Source organism: Aptenodytes patagonicus, chromosome Z, assembly GCF_965638725.1.
Source record: "Aptenodytes patagonicus chromosome Z, bAptPat1.pri.cur, whole genome shotgun sequence".
NCBI lineage: Eukaryota > Metazoa > Chordata > Aves > Sphenisciformes > Spheniscidae > Aptenodytes > Aptenodytes patagonicus.
In genome coordinates, this window is record NC_134982.1 from 11,854,154 (window position 1) to 11,866,893 (window position 12,740).

At 42.3% G+C, this 12,740-nt stretch overlaps 1 protein-coding gene across 6 annotated transcripts in view; it reads left to right on the plus strand.

Annotated features, from left to right (window-relative positions):
- The window catches only part of UNC13B (unc-13 homolog B), a 227,334-nt gene that overhangs the window by 117,401 nt on the left and 97,193 nt on the right, over positions 1 to 12,740 (plus strand). For 3 of the 6 annotated variants that reach the window (XM_076362986.1, XM_076362988.1, XM_076362990.1), the window contains exons 2-4: positions 726 to 856; positions 1,479 to 4,036; positions 8,990 to 9,012. The exons of 2 other annotated variants lie outside the window; for them this stretch is intronic. In XM_076362986.1, the coding sequence (XP_076219101.1) occupies positions 1,585 to 4,036; positions 8,990 to 9,012 (2,475 nt within the window). In that variant the 5' untranslated portion in view covers positions 726 to 856; positions 1,479 to 1,584. Of the gene's footprint in view, positions 1 to 607; positions 857 to 1,478; positions 4,037 to 8,989; positions 9,013 to 12,740 lie in introns of those variants that run through there. One more of the 6 variants, XM_076362987.1, reaches the window with a different exon arrangement.

Sequence of the window (12,740 nt, forward strand, 5' to 3'; positions counted from 1 at the left end):
GGAAATGCTCAGAGTGAGTTTGTTGGGCCTTAGATCAAGGCCTCAATCCAGTGCAAACAGACCTATTGTACTGTTCGGTCCTCTGCTTAGCATGAGAGCGTGAAATATTTGGGCTCAGCACCTGGTCCAGCACTCTCCAGTGGGTGCTGCTTCTGCTCTGTGGAAGACTTCAGGGTTGCAAAGACCACGTTAGGAGAGCCAAGGTTACCAGACCCCAAAGAAGGTGCAAATGGAGCAGCAGAGAACATGGTATGAACTGTAACACATTAGCTTTAAAACAGCTAAACCAAAACCAAGGTGAGAAACCCTGATTCTGTTCCTTTCAACATGGCAGTAAACCTTCCTGTGCAAAGCTGGACGCACTTAGCAAAATGTAAGCTAGGCTGAAAGTTGCGTGTGATGGTTATGTTTGTGCATTGTGGAGCTTAAAAAAATTTTTTTTTCAGAACTAGGTAATCATAAAAACGAAAGGCAGTTACTATAGGTCTTAAATTGAACAAGAATGTGAGAAAGAGTATGTGCCGCAGCAGCAAGTCCAAATTGAATCATCAAAGACATTGATGTTCTCCAGTCATCTTGGTTCCAGGAGGACCTCTGTATGGGTCTCTGCCTGACTCTCTGGAGGAAAAAGCTGTTTGTGTGTTGCTTAGTAAGTACAGCAGTGAAGACACATGAAAGTTTTAAGTAGTTAACATAGTATTTTTTTATTATTTTGCTCTTTACAGAGGAGATTTAAATCGGGAAAGTGATCCGCTGCAGAATGTTGAGGGTTGGAGTAGAAGTGATGTGCAGAATCTTCATGCTGTCAGCTCAAGCCTGTTCGTACATATGCTGAGTGTGGCATATTTAACTGCAGGTTAGCTTGGGAGCTTGTAAGCTTTGAGGTTTGGGGTTTTTTTAGTGTTTGGTAGCAAAATATTAAAATAAAAAATTAAAATAGAAAAAAGGTTTTACACTTAAAATCTGTCATCCAGTCTTCCTGCCACTTTACATCACTTTGTACAATTCTTGTGGGATAGCTGGTACTGTGCCAAGTTAAACTTGATTTCTGCTTTGGTTTGAAGCAAGAAAGAATGAAAATTGTGGACTTGAAAGGAAATGTGCAGGGATAGAAACCCTAATAATTGTCAGAATTCTGTATTCAGAGGGTTAATTAAATCAGACAGTGCACCGTTGCCAGGAGCTCAGCTTAGAGTAATTTGCAAACCTGGTAGAAAAAGGGAGTGGCCACACAACTGCTCTTTAATTCTTTTTTAACTTTCTTGGATAGAAGGGGGCGCGAGGAACACTTATTTCGACAAAGGAGGACTGGATCTGGGGAGGTGGCCAAAACCAACACGATGTCTGTACACTTTAAATAGCATATCCTCTTTCTGTCTGCTTTTGTGTGGATGCTGGTTTTTTTATTCTACTTCTTAGGTTTCTTTGGCTATTTCTATCTGAACCAAACTGTAATGTTTTTTCCCCTCTTTCGGTAGCTGCTTCGTGACAGAATAAAAACTGGATGTGAGTTGTGCATTGGGAAGTGATTGATGTGTGCCTGTGCAGCTTGTAGCACTATGAGAAACACAGGTGCAGCTGCTGATGATGTTTGCTAGAAGTAGATTGAAAAAGCAAGAAAATGAAATTGCGCTTCTGCACAGAAAACCTGTTGTAAAACTGTGGGGCAGGAAGCAATTCCGGAAGCAAAAACTCCATTTGTTTCTGCGGGACAAAATGAAGAGGCTTCTTCAAGGCCAGGTAGATGAGAATCCGAACCACGCTCATCACTGCCAGCTCTCCCCGGTGGAGATTGAAACGGACATGTTTGTTTGTGGAATAAAGAGGAGCTCGGTGAGCACTGAATTTTCCACTGCTGGAGGGGACTTTCATCAGGATGGAGGACGTGATTCCAAGGGAGTGAGTGAAGTGTGCGTTGGTGAGGTGGAACTGAACTGGGATGGCTATGTAAAAATACCATGCTCGGTTCAACAGAACAAGAAGGACTTGCAGGGAAATTCTTCTGACGGTGCGACGCAGATCGCTTCTGAAAGAAAGGGCAGAGCGTCTGAGGGGCAGGACCTTTCTTCCCTGAGCATTACCATGAGCTGGAGAGAGGTAGCTGAAAGGCAAGGGTGCTTTCCCCAGGAGAAGCCCAGTGCCTACATGAGTCGGCAATCAAGAGATCGCTCAGCTGATGTGGTTGATTACATTGTTAAAGAGCTCCAGGGAATAAGTCGCATCCAGACAGAGATTGCAGAGCTCCGGCAGCACCTCACCTTGATAAAAGGCTCTGTGGATGAAGTCTCCAGCTGCGTGGATACGGTCTTGAGTGAGATAGAAGGCCTGCAAAGTGGTTCCACTGGCAAAACCCAGGGTACACATGCTCGAGAGCCAAGTAGGGAGGTACACAAGGAAGAACCAGTATTATATTTTTATGGCATCCCAGAAAAAGATGGTGAAAACACAGTGGAGCTTATCTGCAGCTTCTTGTCTGAATATCACTGTTTCAATGGTATCCAGTGCAGTAAGTATATAAAAGATGCTTATAGATCAGATATTGGTACAGGCAAGCCATTAACGCCAAGACCAGCAGTTGTGAAACTTGTCAATTGTGAACAGAGAGACTTTATTTTACAGAAGTCTATCCTTCTGCAAAGCTCAGGGGTCCGGATTGCTACCAGTGAAGAGCAAAAGCGGCAGAATGGCCAGAGGGGCCGCAAAACAGATTCAGTCTCTTTGCAGTCTGGCTTCAAGAAAAATCATCACAACTCAGTGAATCCTGATCCAGCTCAAAGAACTGATGCAGTTGGGCACCTTCGAGTGGACTCATGCCAGGTTAAGTATAAAAGCACGAGTAGGAAAACACAGTGCGTAGGGGAGAGACTTGATTCTGTGCAGAAGTCAACCTTGACTAAGAAAAGCAACTTGATACCTGAAACTGGGAAGGAAGCAGAAACAATAAGCTGCAGTGAGCAGCCTTCAGACAACAATGACATTCACCAGGGTCTTCATGAACCTCTGCAAAACCCACAGGTGCCCAATTTGGCCAAATCGGGTGATGGAAATTACTGCTGCTCATCTGACCCTTCGGGCCGTGCAAGCCAGATGTGTGCTTCAAGCAATGGTAGTGAGCACAGGGTTGGCACTGAAAGTGTCGCCGAGAATTGTTCTTCCCTTCTAGATAAAGATCAGGGGATAACCGCAGAAGAAATTGAAATAGACTGTGATACCCCATGCAAATTTACCAGTGTGGAGAAAGTTGATATTCAAAGAGAAGATGTTTCTAGTGGGGTGACAACCATTAGCTATGATCATACAACGGATGAAATGGCTGATAGTAATGACAGCTTGAAAGATATGATCCAAATGGACCTGAATGATCAAGATCCAACTGACCAGGTCTTTAGGGATGTCCTGGAAAATTCCCAGTATTTCCTTGACCATTCCCGGGATAACATCGATCTTGTGGACATGAAGTTTTACACTAATAAGCTTGGGAAAGCTATTAATCACTTCAGGTCTGCTCTGCAGGTGGTGTTTCACAAACTGGAGACAAGTGATTCTGAAATGCTTTTGGAAAATGATAGTGGCTTACAGATGGATGATGACAATACGCTTATGCTGACCAGTTCAGGTATGTGTGGCAGCTCTGACAACTTTGCAGAAACCCCTCCTAGTCAGTCCTCCGAGAGCCAGGCAAACACAACTGTCACCAGCGAAGCATCTGCTCAGATGCAGTTTGTTCCTTCCAGTCTTTCCTCTGTTCCACATGAGCCTCCTGTTTCCAGTTTGATGCCATCATCTGACAGTGAAATCCCCGCTGGGCAGCGCTCACCTCCTGAGGAGCTTGGAGGAGGTGTGAACTCTCTACCTGAGCCAGCAAGGGAGTGCAGACCCATGAGCCTCGACAAGGTGTGCGCAGAGACCATCTACCTGAACAAATGCATCAACAATTTCAAAAATGTGCTGAGGGAAAAGAGACAAATGCGTAGGAGACTCTTAAAAGAATTAGCTCAGGAAGGAAACTGGATTTCCGCTGAGGAGACAAATTCAGGTAAACAAAAAAAAAAAGTTTTTAAGGAGATGTCAAAATCTGTTGTTTGTGCAGCCAGTAGCCAACACCTTGCTCTGTGGGTGAACAATTCATTAGAAGTTGTGAGCAAATCCTTCGAAGGCAGGTAAATAAGCTGTACAACAGTACTGACCAAAAACCCCTAAAATTTATTGTGTAACACACTGATATGCAAGTTAGCAAGCTTCACCTTTTTTTTTTTTTGAGGGAGATTTGCAGTGCATCTTCAAAATAGCAGGTGTTAGGGTTTTTCATCATAATTCGTGACTTGGTTTCTTGTTAAATATAATAGTTAAGACATGTGGTAACAAAGTGTGCATTTGAGCTATAAGTAGTCAGATTTGCAGTTTTAGGAGTTGAGTGAATCGAGATTTCAAGTGGCTCCATCACAAAGTGGGAGTTCTCAGTGTTTAATCACTGCTAGATGTTATCCTAGTAGAGAACTTTAAAAATAAAAAGTTGAGACCTGTGTTTTGGTATTGTTTCCATAACTTGTCCATGAGACGAGAAATTTTCCATTTCTGTGGAGCTACATCCCTTACTGCCAGCACAGATAATGAAGTGTTTGACTGTAGCAGATGTGAGCTGATAACAGAGTTGGAGCAGTGCTGGTTAACCTATTCCTAAGGATGTGGGAGATAGAAATGACTGACAAGTTTTGATGGGCCATGTTTTGATAGTCCTTGATTTGGTAAAACCAAACCTAACCTTGAAATGTAGGTCCATCTGCCCCCTCCCTCTCCAGGCAGTGAGAAAACTTTCTTGGTGTCATCTCTGTCCAAATCACTACACAGTTAAGGGAAGAGGCTTGACTGTTTAAAGAGTGGTAGATACTGGAACTACAGCTTGAAAGCATCACATCCTTGTTGTAAGCCCCCTGTATCAAATATTTTGTTCGCTTTTCTCCTTGTGATTGTGAAAGCTAGTCAGAATAATCAGAGTGCTCTTTTTCCCATTGAAAGAGTTGTCTCGCTCCAAGTGTCTTTTCCAGTGACTGTGCTTCGGCTGTGAAGAAACAACCTGTCAATCCGTATTTGACTTCTGTACCAGTGACCTTCTCAGTTATGCAGATCATAAAGCTTGTAATCAGCTCTTCGCTTTCTTATTTGGTACAAGGTCCTTAGTGTAGAGTTGATTCAAACAATAGGTTGTTAATGAGTGAAACACTAGGATTTGTTAGCAGGCTTGGCACAGATATATACGCATTTTTGTTTCAAGAGAATGTTTAGATTACTAAAGTATAGATAGTAGAGATGAAACTGATTTTTTTTAATTCAGAAATCTATTTTTATTTTCTGTTAATTTTTTTCCTTTCTTTTTTTGGTACTGTTTGTGTAGTGCTCACGTCCTGGACGTATGTCCTAATTTTAGGACCCAAGGGAACAGACAGTGGTTTGGATTAGCATTTGCTACAGTGCAACAAAAGTATTGAAATAACCTATTTCTGAATGTGAAAGGAGGCTGCTCATCTCAGCAGAGTTTGAGCAGCACAGGTGTGTTCACAAGGCAAGAAGTAGCCAAAACAGTAAGGAGGAAGATGATCACAGCTGGACTTCAGTGCTGGATCTGGCTCCAGTGTGGACTGGCATTCCTGAGCCTCCCTGGTTCGGTTCTCCTGCACGTCATATAGTGATGTGACAGAGAACTGATGCTTGTGTAGCACTAGCGTAAAGGCATATCTATATGGTAGACAGGACAACTGAAGTTACAACAGTAAGTATGGGATGAAATCACGATGTAGGAAGTGTGCTCTGAGAGACAGGAAGAGTCGTAAAGGAGTCAAGGGTCGTGGAAACCCTGGATAAGGGATGAGAAATGGGAGAGAACTTGGAAGAAACCCTGGAGGAGGTATCAGGAGTCAAAGCAGCGCAGACCATCAGGGCAAGGCAGGGAAGCTAGGGAGGGAAGAGCAGGCCTGTCCAGGGTGCAGGTCGAGGGACGTAATCAAAGCCACAGTGCTCACGCAGGACAGGCAAGGAAGCAGTGGGTCAATAACTACTTGGCAATAGCCAGAGCGAGATAAGGGGATGACAGTATTGCCAAGGGCTGTAGAGCTGGGCAAAATTAATCATATACGCGCTCAGTTTGAAATAAGGTTGTTTTGGCATGCATTTTCAGAGAAAGTGAAGCAACAGTTTTATGTGCTGCTTCACTGTACTCAAAATAAGTTTGAGCCAAGCTCTTATTTTCTTCCTTTGGAAAAAGCATCATGCTCAGAATGCAATGAAAGGTGCAATGAAAAGTTGTTGGTTTGCTTTTTTCCCCAGCTGCAGATGAGTGTTTATGTCTTACTTTAAAAACATAATTTGTTCTTAATAGGCTTTTAAGTTCCTGGGTCAGGTCCACTGAAAACCCATTTCTGCCTGCTGGCTTTTTGGTTCTGAGCCTGAACGGCTGTATTACTCATGCCTGCTTGAAAGTTCAGTTCAAGGTATTTTATTAAATGTGTTTGGCAGCAGTCTGCAGCAAAGGAGTGGATGATAACTTTGAAGGTGTTGGTAAATCTGTGTGTTTTGGTGAATCAGAGATGATGCACTGGCATAAAGGTTTAAATTATTTATAGTTGTACGCAGATGCAAATTACCGGAACAATTTAGAACTTGGCAGATGCATGTAAATAATTGTTGTGTTTAATTTGAAGTCAAAAGCGAAAAAATGAAATATCCCCTGAAAATCTGAGCAAGCTTTTAATTTGGGAAACAGAAGGAAAAAAAAAGCATACGTGAAGGTAGTTTGACTTTGTGTATGTTTAAAAAAACCCCTGAAATGGTAATGATTTTTATAGATGTAAATTGACTGCTCAAAAGTGAAATGATGGAAGAATTCTGTGATCGGGATTTAGCCAAGCTAGTCACCATTGATGATGCTGTGAGCACACCTGCTGTAATGAGACATAATCAGAAGATTTTAAATCTTTGTCAGCAGTTGCTCAGAGCTTTGCCAAACTTTATATTTGGCCTGAAACTGTCCCTAACAGCTTTAAAGTGAAGGGCTCAGAAATCAAAGATATGTATGGAATTTAAGCCAAAATAATCCTCCCCCCCCTTTTTTTTTCCAAAGATGAGTCTAATGCAAGATTTATTGCTTTGTGTTTTTATAAAAATAAAGTTTGACCTATATTTGAGAAGCTGTAGTGCCCTCAGGCCTTAAAATTTGTCAGTGCTAGTCTGTGTCAAGGATTTTTCTGTGGAAAATCAACCCCAAATGAGTGAAGTGAATAAGCTTTTGAAAAATGTGTAGTTTGCATATGTTCACTGGTAGCTTGCTACAGTTGAGCTGCTGCACTGCCAGAGACTCCATCTGTCCTCAGTGCTTTCCAGCTGGGGGCTAAAAGCAAGGCTTTCCCTGCTCGGCATGACCGAGAGCCATGGCAGACCTGAGAGGGGACATGAGCCCAGGTCTTCTGCGTCTTCTGTGCTCAGAGACTTCACAGGAGACACCAGGAAGGAATCTGCTTCAAATACAAACGAGATAAAAACCCAGGAATGAGGGAAGTCTGGATCTGCCTGGGACACACTGAAAAAACCCCAAGGACCAAGTCAGGAGAGATTGAGCTTGGGCTTGAAGGTTTTGGGGTGACTGTGCAAAAAGGAGGAGAAAACCAGAGGACTTGAAGTGGAATTGGGACTGCCTAGGTGAGATTTTGCTTAATAGAAAGGGACAGGCAGGAAGATGGTACAGAAAATCACTTCAGAGGAAAACAGTCAGAAGTGTCTGTGCCCAAAAAAGCATGTTCATATCTGAGTCTGTGATGGACCCCAAATTTCCTCTGCCTCTCCAGGTCGGCAGGTCTGTGCAGAGCTGACTGTCAAAACATGGCATTTCTGCAGCACCAGCTGTTAAGCAGAAGACAGCGGCGTCCTGCCGCTTGCCTTCTCCTCCATTAGCTCACGAAGGAGAGACCTGCAGGGGTGGTCTGGAGGCTTTCCTCCCTGATGAGGATCTGTGGGCATGTCTTAAGGTGGAAAGTAAGATTTTTATTTCAGCTACAACCCAGCACTTCATCTGCTAAAGTAATTTGACTTCTCCTTAGTGATTGAGTTAAAATAGCTTCTCTATTTTCCTGTCGTAGCGATTGCATGTGTGTAATTACACCCATATCGACAATAACTTTGAAAACTATTTTAGCTTTTAAACCAATTTGAGTCGCCCTTGTTGCCATGAAGATATTCCTTCCCCTCCATCTTTCATATTCAAATGAGTAACACGATTCTTCTATGCAGATACAGGGTTGGAAGACTTAATATCATGTCTGTACCGGAAGTTTTGAATATGACTCTCATATAACTTTACTAGCCTTGAAATTGCCTATCCATAAACATGAGATTTAGTGTAGGAGGCTTCTGGATTTTTTTTTTTTTCCCCTCAGGAGAATTGCCTAGATTTATAAACCCAGAAAATCTCTCTCTGCATTATGGTATTTGCAAAAGCAAAATGTGTTCCGTGGGAGCTACCGGTTTCCTTGTAATGGGCAAAATGTACAGGGGGCGAAGAGGGAAGGAGGGGGGATGCTTCAGATGCAGGCAGTGGATGCAGTCTGGGGGAAAGGGGGAACAAATCTGTTCCTCTCTGTAATAAATACAGGTTCTCTTTCCAGTGTGGTAAATAGCAGCTCCAATTCTGTATTAAGATTACTTGAAATTCTTGAGTTAATAAAACAGGAACTGTAACTCTGGTCAGCTCTCAAAAGCATATGTTCTAATGCATGTGCAGTTATGGATGAAATTTGATTAGTTTAACTTGAGATTAATTGGTAGAGATTGATTAACTGGTGTATGTCCCAAGAAGCACATGGGAAAACTCTCCACTGCACAAATGTTTTATCAACTTGCGGCAAATGTTTATCCCACTTTCTGAAATCATTTTACAGAGCTCATGGCAGAAATCTGGTCTATTAACTTTTGTTCCTCTCCTTCTTCTCTTTTTTCTTCACAGAAGGAGGTAGAGGAGAGCTCCAGGTTGTACATGTTGTCCCTTGTAACCAGCGTCTCTTTCTGAAACTGCTGTGTGTGCATGCCTTGTCTTCATGCAGCCAATTGCTCCCGCTGAGGCGCTGAGATTCAGTTTAGCATGTTATGGTTGTCAGAGGAATTGTTAACACTGTGTATGAGTTAAGAGTCTGTTCAGTGCGTATTACCTTGTACAAAGAGGAAAACACGAACACTTGGAGTCATCTCCCTTCGGTGCTCTGTGGGGTGTGTGTAATGTGCACAGGCACCATGTTAGCAGAGTACAAATTGTTTATCTTGTCTTTTCCAGTCTTCCTCTTTATAAATCTTGTTTAAACCAAGTATTTCCTCATTTTTCCTCACTTGTATTATTTCATTCCATCTCTATCTGGTTCATACATTTACAGCAATTAAAGTCAAAAGTGTGACTATGGGCTTTACTGAGCTTAAGCAAGACTATGGATGGTGGGAGGTGTCTGCTGCTGATCCCGTGCCTTTTTAGCTAGCTACAGACTGCACTTTGCTTTGAGCAGGGCTGTGTGCCCCATGGGAAGGACAGGACTTTTCCCTTAATACCCACAGCTATTGCCTCTCCACTTGTGGACCGGTTGCCCCTCTGCTTGTCACCCTGTGGGCAACAGGTAACTCTTTCCTCCTGAGAGGATCCACAGAATGTTTTTGTCGACTGCTGTGTAACACCTTAGTTTGTGTTTGTAACTGTACCTCATATAGAGAAATTTCTGGCTGCTGGATTCTCAACTTTTTTATTTTCTTGAATATATGCTATATGGACTAGGTGCCTGCTGTGCTTCTGCCTCTCCCTTAGTTGTATGAATCAGGCTAAATCAGCTTCCTGGAGTAGGCTGAACATTGCACGGCTTTTGGGCTTCCATGCAGATCTTATCCTTTGAGTTTGATAAATTTGTATTTCCAAGCTTTATCGGCCTGTGTATCAACAAATTTATTTCATTCTTACTGGCAAATATCTGTCCATTAATGCTTTTTCGGGAATGCAGAGATATCCGGTGTCAAATATTGGTGTCAAATTCTGTCCTCTTCTGGCTTCATTGCAAAAACACTGCAGCCTCCTTTAAGCTGCTCATCTGGCAGCTGGAAAACTGATACTGGAAGGTACATCAGGTGGAATGAGCTTCCCCTGGGGCTCTTCAGTCATTATTTAAATTGACGCTGTTGCAGGATACAGGGAATTTAAAATAATCCCTTGGCTTGTTGCAGCTTTGGATTCCATGTAAAATGTAGCATACTTGAGTCAATGAAGACATTGAACCACAAGACCGACTAGTTTAATTGGGATGATTTAGTTCATTCTGATTCTGCTAATACCCCTGAAGAAATGGTCTGATTAGGCATGACCAGAAGTTTAATTTAGACAATGAAACAGTTGCTCCTTGTTTTAGCCTGATTCAGATTAATCTATAGCTAAATTGAGGTCTTTGAGGTTTAATGATGAAGCATGGTATTTGAAAACAAGTTAGCATGCTTTTCAAAACAAATAAAAAGTCATTATTGATTTTTTTCTTATCTGTTTAAATAAAGCAGCTTTCTATGTTTTACATCTGTTTTTTATCAAAGAGGATAATGTGCTGGACACAGTACTTAAATGTGATGGAAAGTTACATTGTTAAAAAGCCTTTTATGTGGAGAGATGGATTTATATGGAGACGGCTAACAGATCTGGGGATGTTCTTCCTTTTCCTTGTGTGGCTCCAGACTTGGTGATTTATTTATTTTTTTAATGCCTCTCTGGCCATTTTATGGACTTTCTCTTCTACAGAAGTACATAATTCTTTGTTCTGTCCATTGAAACATCTTCTTGTGTGTGAGAGAAATTGCAAAATTTAGAAACTGCAGCTTGGTTAAATGGCTTCTCAAATTATTTGTAAGCCTAGCTGCTGCTTTTCCTGAATAAGCAAAACTCGTATTAGTTTCCTTTTTAGGCTTCTCTAAGCATTGCCTTCCCTATGACTAAATACTGTACCTTAAATGATCATGTCTGTTGGCTTGTTTAATCCAGGGTATTAAATTTATGCTACTCTGTCACTGACATTATTTTACTATCTGGTTCTTGGTTAATAAGAAACTTTCATTACTTGGAAAAGACCTTTCAGCAACTGATTGCAGCGTGCTTTACAGTGAGTGAATATACTGCATTACTAGGGGTGACAAGCACTTCCCTGGCCGAAGGTATTTGTTGGACAGTACGTGTAAAACTGTCATCAGCACAGAATCAGCATCAGAATCCATCAGCATCAGAAATAAAAAAAATTGAATGGAGATGTGATGGGCTGTTTTGTTCACATGTTTGCTTCTCTATCTTTTCGGTGCTGCTTTCTGTGCTTGCTGGAAATCTAAAAAAAAAAAAAATTTCAGATTCAGACTGGTCTGGTGGCTTTCAAGAAGAGATCAAGTGACAGAGCTTTGCAGAGAAGTGAAGCATAAGCCAGCAAAAGACTTTGTGACATGCAGCATGTGCATGTTTGGGTGTTAAATGTATCTACTTTTCCTTTGCCCTCCCATTTGTTTCAGGAAGGACAGTGCTAAAAACTCTCACAGTTGTTCCAGTGTTCTTGTCATCTGCCTATCATTTCTTCTGCTTGCCCAGGCTCTAAGCAAGCCAGGTTGTCTTCATGGGCTGAACTCGAGCAGATCCATGGCTGGTGACAAGATCCAGAGCAGCTACTGGAGCCCTCCTGTGCCCTGGTGCAAGTGCTGCCTTTCAGAGGGTGGGAAGCTCCCCAGCTGCAGCAAATCCATCTAAACAGCATTGCCCTTTGCCTTCTTTAAATGGAGAGGAATATATGAGGTGTTCCTACCCACAACAGTGGTGTAAACTGTGGATTACTTTGTTTGACTGGCACCCCCAGAGGTGTCTGGACCCTGTTAACCCTCATGCCAACACTTGTAGGTAATGCAACCTCTGGTTCTTCGACTACATATGTCAGTGCAACAAGGGACTGCAGAGGACTTCTTGGTGACTGCCAGCCCTCTGCCACTGTGTGATATTGTGCCATTACTTCATATATAAACTGCTCAATTTCCTTCTTTAAAACTGGTTAGGTTTGGTGTCTGCTTCTCCTTTTGAAAGGCTACTACAGAACTGTCATGGTTAGACACCTTCTAATTTTCATCCTCCATTTATATTTAGCCGCAGTTCTTCTTCCATGCAGTATGTTCTCCTGTCTGTTGAATAAGCACAGAAAAAGGTTCTTTTTGGTACTGTAGGCAAGCTGTCCCGTTCTCCTCCTATAGTATTGTGTTTGCATCCTCATGCTGCTTTTGCCATTTTCCTGTGTGAATTCTTTTTACTTTGGTATAGAATAAAAAGATTGTATATGCCTTTCTGAAGGGGTCTTGCCAGCACAGTACAGTGGTATTTATGCTTTTATTTCTATGGAGACATTTCACTGGACATACTCTATGGATGATGTTGTCTCCTTACATGGCTGCATCATAGTGGCTCACGGCCAGGGTGATGACTGGAATTCAAGTCCATTGTCACGTGCTTTTCTCCACCGAGGAATGCCTTGTATGCAGTCAAATTCACAGCAGGCTCTGGGGCTCTGGCCTTGCCATTTGTACCATGTTTAATCCTCTGTTGTGGCAATCTTCACTGCCGTCAGTTCTTTCCATTGGGCATCTGAGTTCTGTATCAATAATTCTCCAGTGTTTGTCATTGGCAGATTTTATCAGCAGATCCTACTTACTCCCACTAGCTT